The sequence below is a fragment of the Argentina silus genome, assembly GCF_951799395.1.
Source record: "Argentina silus genome assembly, chromosome: 8".
NCBI lineage: Eukaryota > Metazoa > Chordata > Actinopteri > Argentiniformes > Argentinidae > Argentina > Argentina silus.
Window position 1 is genome coordinate 2,086,292 of NC_139662.1, and position 20,741 is coordinate 2,107,032.

The window sequence follows — 20,741 nt, forward strand, 5'->3', positions numbered from 1 at the left end:
TGACCCATATTTCTCTGTGTTGCAGAAGGACATTCAAGCAAACAATGTTAATAACAAAATGAAACGTGAATCTGGGTTTGCACTATTGTAGGCCTATAGCCTACTGCTGACCATCTAAACATCTCCTAAAAGTATAATGTCAGATATATAGGCACAGTAATGCCTCTCTTTGCCTTTCTCCTATCTTCCCCTGAAGAGCTAACCTCCCCTTATAGTAGAGTATAACTTATTTTCTTAATTCAAAGGTAACAATAGGTAACACTGAATGTACTGAAAGCCAGAGTGTTGATATACTTTAAGAAATGACGTATCCACCTGTAATATGCGTATTATGCATGTTCATTAACTTGAACTTATTGACCCCTCAAATTGGGATAGTAAGAAGTCGAAGTTGTCTTTGTTTTCTGATGTCTGTTCTCTGGCAAAAATGTACCCTAAGAATGAGACTGATGGAACATTAGTCATGTTAGTCGTTGAATAGGCATCTACTAGAAAGATTGAATTTGAGCTGGTGCGAAGATTGGTCCTACTTTGTATTGCCTGTTGAGGTGCTGTAATAGAGGAGCTGTTACCATAGTTGCGGTGTCGTGTGATCTTATTGTATGTTTAATTTTGGCTTCAGCTTTTACTATTCATATTCCCATCAGACGACAGTTTTTTCCTCAAGTAACCAACAGAAACAATTAATGTTTGTCACCTTTTGCGGAATGCCTGAAAATGTTATGGTTATCGTTAAACCCCCCCCTACAACCTTTAATACGCGTAATGACTCCATAACAATGATGCTTCTCGTACCGTTGTCCGTTATGGTTTATGAGTTGACTTCTCTTGTATTTTTGTTTGTTTAGCTTATGTCTAGATGTTGCTCTTTTATTCCCCAAAAATATGTATGATGGCTTCTGCAGGCCCTGCTACAGTATGATGGTCTCATATCTCACTCTGTTTTGAGTAGTCAACATTTTATTTTATTTTATCAGGTCTTTTTTGGTTGCGTTAAGCAAAATTTGTAATTATGGATGAACTTTGAATGTATGTACATTAAAGTTCATGGGACCAAATTTTGTAATTGGGAGTTCAAGTCTCAATGTTGTTATGTACGCTTGCAAATCCACCCTTTTTTAAAATGTAGTAATACTGTAACTAAAACAACCAATGAACGCTCAGCAGACACTGAGTTGGGACTCATTTGTGTGGCAATATAAGCTGTAGTCATGACTGGATGATATATTGATGTACCAATGAAATGGATATTTAGATTTGCAATGAATCACTATCAATATTCCTGCAATATGTTTTGGTAGTATAAATAGTGGGCTGCGGATTGAAAGAAAGAGGCATGTTGATGGGATGTTGTATGCAGAGCAATAATGACTAAAGTCTGAGTTGGAGTTATGATTTGCTGAGCAGTGTAGATGGGCCAACGTTAGGTAAGATGCATGGCAGGTATCACTCTGAGCTGTACCCGGGCCTGGGGTCTCCAGCACGTCTTGTGGCAACTTTCATTTAACATTTAAGCATTGGTAGGAGGTCATCTAATTAATTGAATATAGGTTACCTGTAACTTTGCAAACCTATAAGTAGTGTTTTTAGTGGTTCGTAGTTGGCTTATAGATGCCACTGAGTGATCATCAAGGATCTAACATCTGCATCTTGAAGTGATGTTATGCAGTGCCGCAATAAAACCAGCGAGGGTTTTCTTGCCCTTTGCCATTTAAAGCTGTTTGTTGCAACCAGAAAACGACAAGAACAGTAGCACGCTATTCATTATCCAAATTTGATACAGTTTTTGTAGTTTTTGATACAATTATAGATTAGATTAGATTCAACTTTATTATCCTTTATTGTCCTTGTCGTCATGTTATTATGGCTTGGCTTGTACATGAATTATGCTGATTGATATTTCCATCCCATCACCTGAACACCAGAACTCTTCACACACTTTCAATATCCTTGATGGATATCCTTTGGAGATTCACTTCCACTCTCTGGTTTTCTATTGCTGATACACTCCATTGCTGACACACTCTTAAGCAGAACTGAAAGTCTCAAACCAGGACTAGCCTCATTAGAAATGGATACTGAATGATGGACAGCAGATGATTACCCTGGTTATTCTCTCTCCCTCTCTCTCAAAGGTTATGATATCAGCTGGCTGCCCCCAGATCGTCCTATCCCCTTCCAGCCCCTCACTGCTGTCCTGGACATCAGTGCAACTGGGCCATTCTGTGGTTAGGACACATTGACAGATATTATGAAAGAGCTCCAGTTGTTTCAGGTCACTTCAGGTAAGGCAAAACAGTTGATTGATCTATTTTGTGCCTCTTTTAGTCACTCCATTTCTATTGGAGTTGCACTTTGAAAGAAACTGCTCATTGGAGGCACAGTTATTCATTCAGCTAAAGGGAGACATCAGCAAGACATCCATCATGTTGGTGTCTGGGTGAGATACATTTTGTTTATTATGTTGTTGATAAGTCCCTCAATTGATGATTCAAATGATTTATCAGATCTTATGACTCACTTAAGCTGACCTTGACAGAAACCTTTATTGCGCCCAGTCCTTTCATGATAGAGTTTGAGCCACATCAGATGTACCACTTCATGGTTTCCATGGACCATGTTGAAGACTTCAAAATAATGTCACTTGAGTTCTACTCTCAACGTCTTCTGTATCTTGAATGGAGGAAGAGAAGAATTACAATCAGTCACCTGCTGCTCACACAACTTCCGAGGCACAATGGGTAAACACAGCAACAATCCCATTTGCTTAATATAACAAAATAACCGATTGCAAATTAACTAAAAGCATAACTTCCTACAGGCTGGCATACAAGGCTTGGATGAACTGTAGGCACTCATTAGATGTCAGCTCATGTGTACCGTGCATGTGCATGCCGACTCCTCTTGTTTCTTGATAATCTCCATTTTGAAATGATCTCTGGTAGCGCGGCCCACTCTTTTCCAATTGACATTAGATCCCAGAGTCTGCCTTTAAGAAGTTTTGTTGAAATAGAACTATCGATTTGACCTTTTGAAGGAAAATAAACTAAAATTCCCAGAAGTTTCTGTGTTGAACTTTGCACTCCCAGCAAAGGAAAATACCAGGACTTGGGACTTTGTATTGTTCCTCATTGTTACAAGGAGCTGGCGAGATGAGCCTGGTGGCTGCAGGCTAGCCAACAACAGTCGCTCATTTATCTGATGTTTTGCAATGTAAACAAAATATTATGCAATGTAAACAAAATATGAGCAGACTTAGTAGGAGTCTCAATCAGTTCAATCAGTTAACTGTAAATAGCCGGTTATGTCATCTCAGGCTAGTTAGGTATGTCCACTGATGTACTGCAAAATACCAGAGACGCTGCAAGGGTGAATCCCTGTGACATGTATTCTAAGTTTTGAGAGAAATAGTACATTTTGGAAAAGAAATGTGCTGTTTTGGCAAATGTGTTAACTGTTTTGGAGAACTGTTTTTTGTTTTGAAAAGTTGAATACTGTTTTCAAGAAATGTGCTTAAGCAATTGAGAAAAACTGTAGCTAAGTTAGATGACCTCTGAAATAATAAATGACTCATAAAATGAGGGTGTTATATTTGAAAGAAGGCAAAAAGGGCAATAGGCTTGAACCCAGCGTCATCGCTACTTGCAGCTGTATTTACTAGTACGGGTCTAAGCAGCGAAGCAGAACAGCTTTGGAGGAGAAGATGTTTAAAGTCTGGTACAACACTGAAAACACAACAGAATACATCCTGAGCATTTCAGACTTTTCAAAATTACAGGAAACGCTAACAAAACTTTATATCAGTCACTCAAAACACATCATGGTAATGTTTGTGTGTTCTCTTAGCTAAATTTATTATTATTATTATATTAATAATTATAATTATTATAATTATTATTATCTGGCTGGGCCAAGAGTGGAGAACAACTTGATAAGGTACCACTGAATCTCTGTGGTGAGACATGAGCATTTTACTTGACCAAAGCCTTCACTGATCTAAAAATAATCAATCAAATTCAGCGAATGGCACGACTGCAAATTGGCTAAGAAATGTGTGTTGCGCAAGCACTGTTGTGGGAGATAATTGGTTGGTAAACCGATTAAGCCAATGGCTATGCGACTGGCAGATTCTCACAATCAAACAGGCATGGCAGCAGCAGAGGGAAACTGTAATAAAGCTTGAGCCCTATAGATGGCGCTCATATACTATACCTTTTAACTTTGACTCAAAATGCATTGTCGGAGAAATCTAGATTCTTCCCCTTAGATATTCTCCTCCAATGCTTTTTGAGAAGGACAGAGAAGAGGACATATATGATTGGTATTGGTATAATGTGGTGTGTGTGTGTGTGTGTGTGTGTGTGTGTGCGTGCAAGTGTGTGTGCGTGCAAGTGTGTGTGTGTGTGTGTGTGTGTGTGTGTGTGTGTGTGTGTGTGTGTGTGTGTGTGTGTGTGTGTGTGTGTGTGTGTGTGTGTGTGAGAAAGAGAGGTTATGGCTGACCCATTATGATTGTCGATTTCAGCTGCGACAGAAAAGAACATCTACCAATAAGGTGTAATAAAGGTATTTATTGCAAATATTGTCCATTAAAAAAGCACAGATTATATAAAAAGCCATATCAGTAAAGTACTGTACTCAATGCCATCCTACTCTCTATGAAGGAATGAGTGTGTGTGAGAGAGAGGACATGGTCTCCCACTGAACAAGTTCAATTATGAAGGCACTTTCATTATCACAAAGAGTGGACCTCCAGGCACAGACTGGTAGTGGTCTATAGGGGCAGTTGAACTCATTGATCACCAGAGATTGAACTCGACCCCACTACCGAACAGAGAAATGTTAACTGTTGGGCCGATTTTGAAGCCGGTACCCAGAAATTTTGCCTCAAGCCCGTCCACCCCGATCCCAACTCCAGTGTCCGCTGAGAGACCCACCGTCGCCTTCACCGGCCCAGCGGACGCAGAGGCACTGGCGATCTCTGCCTTGGCTATGGCTTTCGCACCCAGCAGTGACACACCGGCACCAGCACTTGCGTTGGGTCCTTTGGCCTCTGCATCAAACACGCTCCACTCAGCTCGGGCCAGGCCTACTCCTGTCGCCGCATACACACCTGCCTTGGGTATACGCCGACCTGTTTTATTTTCAAAACCATTAGAAAAGGTGCCCGTGCCTGAGTATGTTCCTGTGGCTGAAGCGCTGCCGTCCCGGTCAAAGTTATCTATAGCATCCAGGACCCCCTGTGCACCAACAGTGACATTGGCACCCGCACGCACGACTGCATGGCCTGCAAAACAAGAGAGAGAGAGAGAGAGAGAGGGAGGAAGGGAGAGATAGAGAGAGGGAGGGAGGGAGGGAGAGAGAGAGATACTTGTTTCAAGTTGTGTTTCTTCCTACAGTTTTGATAACATGCACAGGGTTAGTTTTAATACTGCTAGTTTGTCAAATGCTTCCAAATCTTAACGGTAGTGTAATGTCAAAAAGGCCTATCAGTCTGTTGATCCGGCTGTGTGCTTCAACCCAAACAAATGGGAAAGATGTGCACCGTCTATCAACATCATTTGGTACAAATCTTTCAGATTCATTTCATGTGAGTTATAGCTGAATCTACACAATTGATGGTGTGGGACATGGACCCATATTGACATTGATTACTTTTGAAATCTGACACTGATTTTGGAGTGCAATGTGATACCAGAAGGAGGTTTTGAATGATAAACTTGGATTGGATTATTTATTTTACCTTCGGCTGTGAGATCTGTCATCTTGGAGGAATGAAAACCTGTTGGGACAAAGAGGAATGGTTTACTATATCAAGAATCAACATCCCAGACTGAAGCTAGAATCGTAAGACAGTACAACTTTGAATTCATATTTTGAAATTGTATGAATTAGTTTAGATTTCCCCATTGCTTAGCCTATAGGTAATTCCCAAAAGCCAAGCATTGAAAAAGATTGTACTGTATTACCTCATGTTTTGTCTATAACAATTGATTTTCGTTTACTAACTTAGTATATCTCTATGAAGAAAGCCATCGTTTTTAGGCGGTGTGGTTGACAGTATTAGCCTACCTTTGTGATGGATGTCTTGAGTCGACAGGTGTCCTTTGGCAGTGTATATGTTGTATGTTGCTCTTCTTAAAAGATAGAAAGAGAGCTGCACACTCTTGCTCTGATGCTATTTATTTATTTAACCAACGTTTCTCCAGCAAGCTGCCTTCTTCAAGGTTTACATCTGCTCTGTTTCAATCTGCTCTCTTTCAATCTGCTCTCTTTCTGTCTTTTAAGTTTCACCCTCCAGCCTGCACCTCCACCAAACTATGGAGTGCCTTTTCTTCCCTGTACATGCTTGCCTTGTGAGTGTTTATATAGTGGAGTGGATGGTGGGCGGGGTGGTGGTCTTCCTGGACACACATCCTGGATCGGCCTTCTCCTCTTTACATGAACACCAGGCTTTTCTGAGAAGTCACCTGACTAAACAGAGATATCCACATGCACCAATTAGAGAAATGTACTTTCTGTTTTGACAGCGTGTGTGAAGAAAGAAAGAGAGAGAGAGTGTGTGTGCCTGCAAGTGTACGTGCACTACTAATTCAGAAATTCATTTTTACACCCATTGGTCGAGAGGGATATTAACTAGCCAACTAGCATGCAGTGGGTGATATTACAGAGAATAATGCCTTTAATGTTTTATTACAGAAATAACTGCCAATAGGTTGTCATTGAATCTCCCCCCATAAAATGTTGCTGTTCATTAGTTATGATCTCAGTTTTGAGCTATGGTGAAGCGTAACAGTGCATATGCAAAACATTGTGAAACTGACATTTATTTTGACTTTTGTTGGACATTCAATATGTAGGCTAGGCTATATCTTACTGGTTGTTTGTAGTCTGTCTGTCTATGTCTAGTGTGTGGAAAGTATCCAGCAAATTGGTTCTTCGATGAATATGTGTAGGCCTAGTACTTGTTTCTGTGGTCACCGAAACTACAGCATTTATAGAGAAGTCAAGCTGCAAAAATGCATCATGGAATGTTGCCACTGGCCATGCAGGTAGAACTAGTTACATATCAGGATGTAGTTGAATTATCTGTCAACCTGTACATTTTTCATCGTTAGGGGACACAGTTTATCTGAAGCTAATCTATTTCCAGTTTTTGTGAGCCAAATCCAGAATGTATTATATATGAATGGATATGTTCATAGGTGTGTGTGTGTTGTCATTCCAATGAGGGATAAGTGCTTAATTTGAGAGTGACCTGAACAATAGCAAGCCCAGGATGTAAATAATGAAATCACATTTAAATCATACATGCACCATTTCTAGTCTAGTACTTGCATAAAAACTAGGCTTAAGGGTGCCCTCTGATCAGATCTTGACAGTTTTTCGGGAAAAGGCACATTTAATTGCGAAAGAGTATGGTTATGAGGGGTCTGTTTTGTTTAACTAAATGGCATATCATCATGGATATCATAGACCAATTCAGCTCACCAGTAGGCACATTTCACGTGCCTCTGTTGCTTGAATGCAACAATTGAATTGGATTCAATTGGATTGTCTGTTGATCTTTTTTCATCATGCTTAATCGAGTTGTTGGGAGTGTTTTAGAGATTGTTTAACGTCGTCATTGCTCGGCTTTACCCTTTGTTGGTTTGTATGACTTCTTCAACTGGTCCCCACATGGATGTCTCAGTTCAGTTGTCAATCTCCATTCAAAATGGGGCTAAGAATAGTATAGATGGATGCCTTTTCCATATGACCCATATTTCTCTGTGTTGCAGAAGGACATTCAAGCAAACAATGTTAATAACAAAATGAAACGTGAATCTGGGTTTGCACTATTGTAGGCCTATAGCCTACTGCTGACCATCTAAACATCTCCTAAAAGTATAATGTCAGATATATAGGCACAGTAATGCCTCTCTTTGCCTTTCTCCTATCTTCCCCTGAAGAGCTAACCTCCCCTTATAGTAGAGTATAACTTATTTTCTTAATTCAAAGGTAACAATAGGTAACACTGAATGTACTGAAAGCCAGAGTGTTGATATACTTTAAGAAATGACGTATCCACCTGTAATATGCGTATTATGCATGTTCATTAACTTGAACTTATTGACCCCTCAAATTGGGATAGTAAGAAGTCGAAGTTGTCTTTGTTTTCTGATGTCTGTTCTCTGGCAAAAATGTACCCTAAGAATGAGACTGATGGAACATTAGTCATGTTAGTCGTTGAATAGGCATCTACTAGAAAGATTGAATTTGAGCTGGTGCGAAGATTGGTCCTACTTTGTATTGCCTGTTGAGGTGCTGTAATAGAGGAGCTGTTACCATAGTTGCGGTGTCGTGTGATCTTATTGTATGTTTAATTTTGGCTTCAGCTTTTACTATTCATATTCCCATCAGACGACAGTTTTTTCCTCAAGTAACCAACAGAAACAATTAATGTTTGTCACCTTTTGCGGAATGCCTGAAAATGTTATGGTTATCGTTAAACCCCCCCCTACAACCTTTAATACGCGTAATGACTCCATAACAATGATGCTTCTCGTACCGTTGTCCGTTATGGTTTATGAGTTGACTTCTCTTGTATTTTTGTTTGTTTAGCTTATGTCTAGATGTTGCTCTTTTATTCCCCAAAAATATGTATGATGGCTTCTGCAGGCCCTGCTACAGTATGATGGTCTCATATCTCACTCTGTTTTGAGTAGTCAACATTTTATTTTATTTTATCAGGTCTTTTTTGGTTGCGTTAAGCAAAATTTGTAATTATGGATGAACTTTGAATGTATGTACATTAAAGTTCATGGGACCAAATTTTGTAATTGGGAGTTCAAGTCTCAATGTTGTTATGTACGCTTGCAAATCCACCCTTTTTTAAAATGTAGTAATACTGTAACTAAAACAACCAATGAACGCTCAGCAGACACTGAGTTGGGACTCATTTGTGTGGCAATATAAGCTGTAGTCATGACTGGATGATATATTGATGTACCAATGAAATGGATATTTAGATTTGCAATGAATCACTATCAATATTCCTGCAATATGTTTTGGTAGTATAAATAGTGGGCTGCGGATTGAAAGAAAGAGGCATGTTGATGGGATGTTGTATGCAGAGCAATAATGACTAAAGTCTGAGTTGGAGTTATGATTTGCTGAGCAGTGTAGATGGGCCAACGTTAGGTAAGATGCATGGCAGGTATCACTCTGAGCTGTACCCGGGCCTGGGGTCTCCAGCACGTCTTGTGGCAACTTTCATTTAACATTTAAGCATTGGTAGGAGGTCATCTAATTAATTGAATATAGGTTACCTGTAACTTTGCAAACCTATAAGTAGTGTTTTTAGTGGTTCGTAGTTGGCTTATAGATGCCACTGAGTGATCATCAAGGATCTAACATCTGCATCTTGAAGTGATGTTATGCAGTGCCGCAATAAAACCAGCGAGGGTTTTCTTGCCCTTTGCCATTTAAAGCTGTTTGTTGCAACCAGAAAACGACAAGAACAGTAGCACGCTATTCATTATCCAAATTTGATACAGTTTTTGTAGTTTTTGATACAATTATAGATTAGATTAGATTCAACTTTATTATCCTTTATTGTCCTTGTCGTCATGTTATTATGGCTTGGCTTGTACATGAATTATGCTGATTGATATTTCCATCCCATCACCTGAACACCAGAACTCTTCACACACTTTCAATATCCTTGATGGATATCCTTTGGAGATTCACTTCCACTCTCTGGTTTTCTATTGCTGATACACTCCATTGCTGACACACTCTTAAGCAGAACTGAAAGTCTCAAACCAGGACTAGCCTCATTAGAAATGGATACTGAATGATGGACAGCAGATGATTACCCTGGTTATTCTCTCTCCCTCTCTCTCAAAGGTTATGATATCAGCTGGCTGCCCCCAGATCGTCCTATCCCCTTCCAGCCCCTCACTGCTGTCCTGGACATCAGTGCAACTGGGCCATTCTGTGGTTAGGACACATTGACAGATATTATGAAAGAGCTCCAGTTGTTTCAGGTCACTTCAGGTAAGGCAAAACAGTTGATTGATCTATTTTGTGCCTCTTTTAGTCACTCCATTTCTATTGGAGTTGCACTTTGAAAGAAACTGCTCATTGGAGGCACAGTTATTCATTCAGCTAAAGGGAGACATCAGCAAGACATCCATCATGTTGGTGTCTGGGTGAGATACATTTTGTTTATTATGTTGTTGATAAGTCCCTCAATTGATGATTCAAATGATTTATCAGATCTTATGACTCACTTAAGCTGACCTTGACAGAAACCTTTATTGCGCCCAGTCCTTTCATGATAGAGTTTGAGCCACATCAGATGTACCACTTCATGGTTTCCATGGACCATGTTGAAGACTTCAAAATAATGTCACTTGAGTTCTACTCTCAACGTCTTCTGTATCTTGAATGGAGGAAGAGAAGAATTACAATCAGTCACCTGCTGCTCACACAACTTCCGAGGCACAATGGGTAAACACAGCAACAATCCCATTTGCTTAATATAACAAAATAACCGATTGCAAATTAACTAAAAGCATAACTTCCTACAGGCTGGCATACAAGGCTTGGATGAACTGTAGGCACTCATTAGATGTCAGCTCATGTGTACCGTGCATGTGCATGCCGACTCCTCTTGTTTCTTGATAATCTCCATTTTGAAATGATCTCTGGTAGCGCGGCCCACTCTTTTCCAATTGACATTAGATCCCAGAGTCTGCCTTTAAGAAGTTTTGTTGAAATAGAACTATCGATTTGACCTTTTGAAGGAAAATAAACTAAAATTCCCAGAAGTTTCTGTGTTGAACTTTGCACTCCCAGCAAAGGAAAATACCAGGACTTGGGACTTTGTATTGTTCCTCATTGTTACAAGGAGCTGGCGAGATGAGCCTGGTGGCTGCAGGCTAGCCAACAACAGTCGCTCATTTATCTGATGTTTTGCAATGTAAACAAAATATTATGCAATGTAAACAAAATATGAGCAGACTTAGTAGGAGTCTCAATCAGTTCAATCAGTTAACTGTAAATAGCCGGTTATGTCATCTCAGGCTAGTTAGGTATGTCCACTGATGTACTGCAAAATACCAGAGACGCTGCAAGGGTGAATCCCTGTGACATGTATTCTAAGTTTTGAGAGAAATAGTACATTTTGGAAAAGAAATGTGCTGTTTTGGCAAATGTGTTAACTGTTTTGGAGAACTGTTTTTTGTTTTGAAAAGTTGAATACTGTTTTCAAGAAATGTGCTTAAGCAATTGAGAAAAACTGTAGCTAAGTTAGATGACCTCTGAAATAATAAATGACTCATAAAATGAGGGTGTTATATTTGAAAGAAGGCAAAAAGGGCAATAGGCTTGAACCCAGCGTCATCGCTACTTGCAGCTGTATTTACTAGTACGGGTCTAAGCAGCGAAGCAGAACAGCTTTGGAGGAGAAGATGTTTAAAGTCTGGTACAACACTGAAAACACAACAGAATACATCCTGAGCATTTCAGACTTTTCAAAATTACAGGAAACGCTAACAAAACTTTATATCAGTCACTCAAAACACATCATGGTAATGTTTGTGTGTTCTCTTAGCTAAATTTATTATTATTATTATATTAATAATTATAATTATTATAATTATTATTATCTGGCTGGGCCAAGAGTGGAGAACAACTTGATAAGGTACCACTGAATCTCTGTGGTGAGACATGAGCATTTTACTTGACCAAAGCCTTCACTGATCTAAAAATAATCAATCAAATTCAGCGAATGGCACGACTGCAAATTGGCTAAGAAATGTGTGTTGCGCAAGCACTGTTGTGGGAGATAATTGGTTGGTAAACCGATTAAGCCAATGGCTATGCGACTGGCAGATTCTCACAATCAAACAGGCATGGCAGCAGTAGAGGGAAACTGTAATAAAGCTTGAGCCCTATAGATGGCGCTCATATACTATACCTTTTAACTTTGACTCAAAATGCATTGTCGGAGAAATCTAGATTCTTCCCCTTAGATATTCTCCTCCAATGCTTTTTGAGAAGGACAGAGAAGAGGACATATATGATTGGTATTGGTATAATGTGGTGTGTGTGTGTGTGTGTGTGTGTGTGTGTGCGTGCAAGTGTGTGTGCGTGCAAGTGTGTGTGTGTGTGTGTGTGTGTGTGTGTGTGTGTGTGTGTGTGTGTGTGTGTGTGTGTGTGTGTGTGTGTGTGTGTGTGTGTGTGTGTGTGTGTGTGTGTGTGAGAAAGAGAGGTTATGGCTGACCCATTATGATTGTCGATTTCAGCTGCGACAGAAAAGAACATCTACCAATAAGGTGTAATAAAGGTATTTATTGCAAATATTGTCCATTAAAAAAGCACAGATTATATAAAAAGCCATATCAGTAAAGTACTGTACTCAATGCCATCCTACTCTCTATGAAGGAATGAGTGTGTGTGAGAGAGAGGACATGGTCTCCCACTGAACAAGTTCAATTATGAAGGCACTTTCATTATCACAAAGAGTGGACCTCCAGGCACAGACTGGTAGTGGTCTATAGGGGCAGTTGAACTCATTGATCACCAGAGATTGAACTCGACCCCACTACCGAACAGAGAAATGTTAACTGTTGGGCCGATTTTGAAGCCGGTACCCAGAAATTTTGCCTCAAGCCCGTCCACCCCGATCCCAACTCCAGTGTCCGCTGAGAGACCCACCGTCGCCTTCACCGGCCCAGCGGACGCAGAGGCACTGGCGATCTCTGCCTTGGCTATGGCTTTCGCACCCAGCAGTGACACACCGGCACCAGCACTTGCGTTGGGTCCTTTGGCCTCTGCATCAAACACGCTCCACTCAGCTCGGGCCAGGCCTACTCCTGTCGCCGCATACACACCTGCCTTGGGTATACGCCGACCTGTTTTATTTTCAAAACCATTAGAAAAGGTGCCCGTGCCTGAGTATGTTCCTGTGGCTGAAGCGCTGCCGTCCCGGTCAAAGTTATCTATAGCATCCAGGACCCCCTGTGCACCAACAGTGACATTGGCACCCGCACGCACGACTGCATGGCCTGCAAAACAAGAGAGAGAGAGAGAGAGAGAGGGAGGAAGGGAGAGATAGAGAGAGAGAGGGAGGGAGGGAGGGAGAGAGAGAGATACTTGTTTCAAGTTGTGTTTCTTCCTACAGTTTTGATAACATGCACAGGGTTAGTTTTAATACTGCTAGTTTGTCAAATGCTTCCAAATCTTAACGGTAGTGTAATGTCAAAAAGGCCTATCAGTCTGTTGATCCGGCTGTGTGCTTCAACCCAAACAAATGGGAAAGATGTGCACCGTCTATCAACATCATTTGGTACAAATCTTTCAGATTCATTTCATGTGAGTTATAGCTGAATCTACACAATTGATGGTGTGGGACATGGACCCATATTGACATTGATTACTTTTGAAATCTGACACTGATTTTGGAGTGCAATGTGATACCAGAAGGAGGTTTTGAATGATAAACTTGGATTGGATTATTTATTTTACCTTCGGCTGTGAGATCTGTCATCTTGGAGGAATGAAAACCTGTTGGGACAAAGAGGAATGGTTTACTATATCAAGAATCAACATCCCAGACTGAAGCTAGAATCGTAAGACAGTACAACTTTGAATTCATATTTTGAAATTGTATGAATTAGTTTAGATTTCCCCATTGCTTAGCCTATAGGTAATTCCCAAAAGCCAAGCATTGAAAAAGATTGTACTGTATTACCTCATGTTTTGTCTATAACAATTGATTTTCGTTTACTAACTTAGTATATCTCTATGAAGAAAGCCATCGTTTTTAGGCGGTGTGGTTGACAGTATTAGCCTACCTTTGTGATGGATGTCTTGAGTCGACAGGTGTCCTTTGGCAGTGTATATGTTGTATGTTGCTCTTCTTAAAAGATAGAAAGAGAGCTGCACACTCTTGCTCTGATGCTATTTATTTATTTAACCAACGTTTCTCCAGCAAGCTGCCTTCTTCAAGGTTTACATCTGCTCTGTTTCAATCTGCTCTCTTTCAATCTGCTCTCTTTCTGTCTTTTAAGTTTCACCCTCCAGCCTGCACCTCCACCAAACTATGGAGTGCCTTTTCTTCCCTGTACATGCTTGCCTTGTGAGTGTTTATATAGTGGAGTGGATGGTGGGCGGGGTGGTGGTCTTCCTGGACACACATCCTGGATCGGCCTTCTCCTCTTTACATGAACACCAGGCTTTTCTGAGAAGTCACCTGACTAAACAGAGATATCCACATGCACCAATTAGAGAAATGTACTTTCTGTTTTGACAGCGTGTGTGAAGAAAGAAAGAGAGAGAGAGTGTGTGTGCCTGCAAGTGTACGTGCACTACTAATTCAGAAATTCATTTTTACACCCATTGGTCGAGAGGGATATTAACTAGCCAACTAGCATGCAGTGGGTGATATTACAGAGAATAATGCCTTTAATGTTTTATTACAGAAATAACTGCCAATAGGTTGTCATTGAATCTCCCCCCATAAAATGTTGCTGTTCATTAGTTATGATCTCAGTTTTGAGCTATGGTGAAGCGTAACAGTGCATATGCAAAACATTGTGAAACTGACATTTATTTTGACTTTTGTTGGACATTCAATATGTAGGCTAGGCTATGTCTTACTGGTTGTTTGTAGTCTGTCTGTCTATGTCTAGTGTGTGGAAAGTATCCAGCAAATTGGTTCTTCGATGAATATGTGTAGGCCTAGTACTTGTTTCTGTGGTCACCGAAACTACAGCATTTATAGAGAAGTCAAGCTGCAAAAATGCATCATGGAATGTTGCCACTGGCCATGCAGGTAGAACTAGTTACATATCAGGATGTAGTTGAATTATCTGTCAACCTGTACATTTTTCATCGTTAGGGGACACAGTTTATCTGAAGCTAATCTATTTCCAGTTTTTGTGAGCCAAATCCAGAATGTATTATATATGAATGGATATGTTCATAGGTGTGTGTGTGTTGTCATTCCAATGAGGGATAAGTGCTTAATTTGAGAGTGACCTGAACAATAGCAAGCCCAGGATGTAAATAATGAAATCACATTTAAATCATACATGCACCATTTCTAGTCTAGTACTTGCATAAAAACTAGGCTTAAGGGTGCCCTCTGATCAGATCTTGACAGTTTTTCGGGAAAAGGCACATTTAATTGCGAAAGAGTATGGTTATGAGGGGTCTGTTTTGTTTAACTAAATGGCATATCATCATGGATATCATAGACCAATTCAGCTCACCAGTAGGCACATTTCACGTGCCTCTGTTGCTTGAATGCAACAATTGAATTGGATTCAATTGGATTGTCTGTTGATCTTTTTTCATCATGCTTAATCGAGTTGTTGGGAGTGTTTTAGAGATTGTTTAACGTCGTCATTGCTCGGCTTTACCCTTTGTTGGTTTGTATGACTTCTTCAACTGGTCCCCACATGGATGTCTCAGTTCAGTTGTCAATCTCCATTCAAAATGGGGCTAAGAATAGTATAGATGGATGCCTTTTCCATATGACCCATATTTCTCTGTGTTGCAGAAGGACATTCAAGCAAACAATGTTAATAACAAAATGAAACGTGAATCTGGGTTTGCACTATTGTAGGCCTATAGCCTACTGCTGACCATCTAAACATCTCCTAAAAGTATAATGTCAGATATATAGGCACAGTAATGCCTCTCTTTGCCTTTCTCCTATCTTCCCCTGAAGAGCTAACCTCCCCTTATAGTAGAGTATAACTTATTTTCTTAATTCAAAGGTAACAATAGGTAACACTGAATGTACTGAAAGCCAGAGTGTTGATATACTTTAAGAAATGACGTATCCACCTGTAATATGCGTATTATGCATGTTCATTAACTTGAACTTATTGACCCCTCAAATTGGGATAGTAAGAAGTCGAAGTTGTCTTTGTTTTCTGATGTCTGTTCTCTGGCAAAAATGTACCCTAAGAATGAGACTGATGGAACATTAGTCATGTTAGTCGTTGAATAGGCATCTACTAGAAAGATTGAATTTGAGCTGGTGCGAAGATTGGTCCTACTTTGTATTGCCTGTTGAGGTGCTGTAATAGAGGAGCTGTTACCATAGTTGCGGTGTCGTGTGATCTTATTGTATGTTTAATTTTGGCTTCAGCTTTTACTATTCATATTCCCATCAGACGACAGTTTTTTCCTCAAGTAACCAACAGAAACAATTAATGTTTGTCACCTTTTGCGGAATGCCTGAAAATGTTATGGTTATCGTTAAACCCCCCCCTACAACCTTTAATACGCGTAATGACTCCATAACAATGATGCTTCTCGTACCGTTGTCCGTTATGGTTTATGAGTTGACTTCTCTTGTATTTTTGTTTGTTTAGCTTATGTCTAGATGTTGCTCTTTTATTCCCCAAAAATATGTATGATGGCTTCTGCAGGCCCTGCTACAGTATGATGGTCTCATATCTCACTCTGTTTTGAGTAGTCAACATTTTATTTTATTTTATCAGGTCTTTTTTGGTTGCGTTAAGCAAAATTTGTAATTATGGATGAACTTTGAATGTATGTACATTAAAGTTCATGGGACCAAATTTTGTAATTGGGAGTTCAAGTCTCAATGTTGTTATGTACGCTTGCAAATCCACCCTTTTTTAAAATGTAGTAATACTGTAACTAAAACAACCAATGAACGCTCAGCAGACACTGAGTTGGGACTCATTTGTGTGGCAATATAAGCTGTAGTCATGACTGGATGATATATTGATGTACCAATGAAATGGATATTTAGATTTGCAATGAATCACTATCAATATTCCTGCAATATGTTTTGGTAGTATAAATAGTGGGCTGCGGATTGAAAGAAAGAGGCATGTTGATGGGATGTTGTATGCAGAGCAATAATGACTAAAGTCTGAGTTGGAGTTATGATTTGCTGAGCAGTGTAGATGGGCCAACGTTAGGTAAGATGCATGGCAGGTATCACTCTGAGCTGTACCCGGGCCTGGGGTCTCCAGCACGTCTTGTGGCAACTTTCATTTAACATTTAAGCATTGGTAGGAGGTCATCTAATTAATTGAATATAGGTTACCTGTAACTTTGCAAACCTATAAGTAGTGTTTTTAGTGGTTCGTAGTTGGCTTATAGATGCCACTGAGTGATCATCAAGGATCTAACATCTGCATCTTGAAGTGATGTTATGCAGTGCCGCAATAAAACCAGCGAGGGTTTTCTTGCCCTTTGCCATTTAAAGCTGTTTGTTGCAACCAGAAAACGACAAGAACAGTAGCACGCTATTCATTATCCAAATTTGATACAGTTTTTGTAGTTTTTGATACAATTATAGATTAGATTAGATTCAACTTTATTATCCTTTATTGTCCTTGTCGTCATGTTATTATGGCTTGGCTTGTACATGAATTATGCTGATTGATATTTCCATCCCATCACCTGAACACCAGAACTCTTCACACACTTTCAATATCCTTGATGGATATCCTTTGGAGATTCACTTCCACTCTCTGGTTTTCTATTGCTGATACACTCCATTGCTGACACACTCTTAAGCAGAACTGAAAGTCTCAAACCAGGACTAGCCTCATTAGAAATGGATACTGAATGATGGACAGCAGATGATTACCCTGGTTATTCTCTCTCCCTCTCTCTCAAAGGTTATGATATCAGCTGGCTGCCCCCAGATCGTCCTATCCCCTTCCAGCCCCTCACTGCTGTCCTGGACATCAGTGCAACTGGGCCATTCTGTGGTTAGGACACATTGACAGATATTATGAAAGAGCTCCAGTTGTTTCAGGTCACTTCAGGTAAGGCAAAACAGTTGATTGATCTATTTTGTGCCTCTTTTAGTCACTCCATTTCTATTGGAGTTGCACTTTGAAAGAAACTGCTCATTGGAGGCACAGTTATTCATTCAGCTAAAGGGAGACATCAGCAAGACATCCATCATGTTGGTGTCTGGGTGAGATACATTTTGTTTATTATGTTGTTGATAAGTCCCTCAATTGATGATTCAAATGATTTATCAGATCTTATGACTCACTTAAGCTGACCTTGACAGAAACCTTTATTGCGCCCAGTCCTTTCATGATAGAGTTTGAGCCACATCAGATGTACCACTTCATGGTTTCCATGGACCATGTTGAAGACTTCAAAATAATGTCACTTGAGTTCTACTCTCAACGTCTTCTGTATCTTGAATGGAGGAAGAGAAGAATTACAATCAGTCACCTGCTGCTCACACAACTTCCGAGGCACAATGGGTAAACACAGCAACAATCCCATTTGCTTAATATAACAAAATAACCGATTGCAAATTAACTAAAAGCATAACTTCCTACAGGCTGGCATACAAGGCTTGGATGAACTGTAGGCACTCATTAGATGTCAGCTCATGTGTACCGTGCATGTGCATGCCGACTCCTCTTGTTTCTTGATAATCTCCATTTTGAAATGATCTCTGGTAGCGCGGCCCACTCTTTTCCAATTGACATTAGATCCCAGAGTCTGCCTTTAAGAAGTTTTGTTGAAATAGAACTATCGATTTGACCTTTTGAAGGAAAATAAACTAAAATTCCCAGAAGTTTCTGTGTTGAACTTTGCACTCCCAGCAAAGGAAAATACCAGGACTTGGGACTTTGTATTGTTCCTCATTGTTACAAGGAGCTGGCGAGATGAGCCTGGTGGCTGCAGGCTAGCCAACAACAGTCGCTCATTTATCTGATGTTTTGCAATGTAAACAAAATATTATGCAATGTAAACAAAATATGAGCAGACTTAGTAGGAGTCTCAATCAGTTCAATCAGTTAACTGTAAATAGCCGGTTATGTCATCTCAGGCTAGTTAGGTATGTCCACTGATGTACTGCAAAATACCAGAGACGCTGCAAGGGTGAATCCCTGTGACATGTATTCTAAGTTTTGAGAGAAATAGTGTATTTTGGAAAAGAAATGTGCTGTTTTGGCAAATGTGTTAACTGTTTTGGAGAACTGTTTTTTGTTTTGAAAAGTTGAATACTGTTTTCAAGAAATGTGCTTAAGCAATTGAGAAAAACTGTAACTAAGTTAGATGACCTCTGAAATAATAAATGACTCATAAAATGAGGGTGTTATATTTGAAAGAAGGCAAAAAGGGCAATAGGCTTGAACCCAGCGTCATCGCTACTTGCAGCTGTATTTACTAGTACGGGTCTAAGCAGCGAAGCAGAACAGCTTTGGAGGAGAAGATGTTTAAAGTCTGGTACAACACTGAAAACACAACAGAATACATCCTGAGCATTTCAGACTTTTCAAAATGACAGGAAACACTAACAAAACTTTATATCAGTCACTCAAGACACATCATGGTAATGTTTGTGTGTTCTCGTAGCTAAATTTATTATTATTATTATATTAATAATTATAATTATTATAATTATTATTATCTGACTGGGCCAAGAGTGGAGAACAACTTAATAAGGTACCACTGAATCTCTGTGGTGAGACATGAGCATTTTACTTGACCAAAGCCTTCACTGATCTAAAAATAATCAATCAAATTCAGCGAATGGCACGACTGCAAATTGGCTAAGAAATGTGTGTTGCGCAAGCACTGTTGTGGGAGATAATTGGTTGGTAAACCGATTAAGCCAATGGCTATGCGACTGGCAGATTCTCACAATCGAACAGGCATGGCAGCAGCAGAGGGAAACTGTAATAAAGCTTGAGCCCTGTAGATGGTGCTCATATACTATACCTTTTAACTTTGACTCAAAATGCATTGTCGGAGAAATCTAGATTCTTCCCCTTAGATATTCTCCTCCAATGCTTTTTGAGAAGGACAGAGAAGAGGACATATATGATTGGTATTGGTATAATGTGGTGTGTGTGTGTGTGTGTGTGTGTGTGTGTGCGTGCAAGTGTGTGTGTGTGTGTGTGTGTGTGTGTGTGTGTGTGTGTGTGTGTGTGTGTGTGTGTGTGTGTGCGTGTGTGTGTGAGAAAGAGAGGTTATGGCTGACCCATTATGATTGTCGATTTCAGCTGCGACAGAAAAGAACATCTACCAATAAGGTGTAATAAAGGTATTTATTGCAAATATTGTCCATTAAAAAAGCACAGTTTATATAAAAAGCCATATCAGTAAAGTACTGTACTCAATGCCATCCTACTCTCTATGAAGGAATGAGTGTGTGTGAGATAGAGGTTCAACAAGTTCAATTATGAAGGCACTTTCATTATCACAAAGAGGCCAAATCTGGTCATCAGAAAGCATAAACTGTAAAAGAATGATATACATAATGAAAACAGAAATAAAAATAGCACTCTGCACACTATCTTGCAAGCTGATTTATGTGTGAAATGGTGGACCTCCAGGCACAGACTGGTAGTGGTCTATAGGGGCAGTTGAACTCATTGATCACCAGAGTTTGAACTCGACCCCACTACCAAGCAGAGAAACGCCAATTTTTCCCCCGCTGAAGCTGGCGCCTGTACCCAGCACTTTTGCCTCAACTCCGTTCGAGCCAATCTTGCAGCCAGTGTCCGCTGAGAGACCCAACGTCGCCTTCATCAGACCTGTGTCCGTAGATACACTCCCCAATGACGCCTCCACCATCACCGCACCTTGCTCTGACGTCACGACTCCGAAGTTGGCCCCTTTGGCCTCGATCTTAGGTAGTGCTGACATACCAATGTTGTCTTTGAATTGAAAACACTGGTCTGTTATCTTAAAGGAACTAAAACCTGTTGGCAAAAAGA

General features: G+C 40.1%; 3 protein-coding genes across 5 annotated transcripts in view; 1 reads left to right on the top strand and 2 right to left on the bottom strand.

Moving 5' to 3' along the window:
• Positions 1-19,057, top strand: part of LOC310808783 (uncharacterized protein) — a 36,597-nt gene extending 17,540 nt beyond the window's left edge. For 2 of the 3 annotated variants that reach the window (XM_083675864.1, XM_083675865.1), the window contains 5 exons: positions 2,136-2,285; positions 9,889-9,981; positions 10,082-10,193; positions 10,312-10,494; positions 17,664-19,057. In XM_083675864.1, the coding sequence (XP_083531990.1) occupies positions 2,252-2,285; positions 9,889-9,981; positions 10,082-10,193; positions 10,312-10,494; positions 17,664-17,670 (429 nt within the window). In that variant the 5' untranslated portion in view covers positions 2,136-2,251 and the 3' untranslated portion in view covers positions 17,671-19,057. Of the gene's footprint in view, positions 1-2,135; positions 2,742-9,888; positions 10,495-17,663 lie in introns of all 3 variants that reach the window. The other variant, XR_014554376.1, reaches the window with a different exon arrangement.
• On the bottom strand, positions 4,549-6,355 carry LOC310808779 (uncharacterized protein). The gene is made up of 3 exons (XM_083675860.1): positions 6,070-6,355; positions 5,741-5,779; positions 4,549-5,284 (listed from the first exon to the last, which is right to left on the bottom strand). Exons 2-3 carry the CDS (start codon positions 5,760-5,762, stop codon positions 4,797-4,799), a joined length of 510 nt encoding a protein of 169 aa, XP_083531986.1. The 5' UTR covers positions 5,763-5,779; positions 6,070-6,355; the 3' UTR covers positions 4,549-4,796.
• Positions 12,320-14,130, bottom strand: LOC310808780 (uncharacterized protein). Its single transcript, XM_083675861.1, has 3 exons — positions 13,845-14,130; positions 13,516-13,554; positions 12,320-13,055 (listed from the first exon to the last, which is right to left on the bottom strand). The coding sequence occupies exons 2-3, from the start codon at positions 13,535-13,537 to the stop codon at positions 12,568-12,570; spliced, it is 510 nt and encodes a 169-aa protein (XP_083531987.1). The 5' UTR covers positions 13,538-13,554; positions 13,845-14,130; the 3' UTR covers positions 12,320-12,567.
• Positions 19,058-20,741: the final 1,684 nt, after the last annotated feature.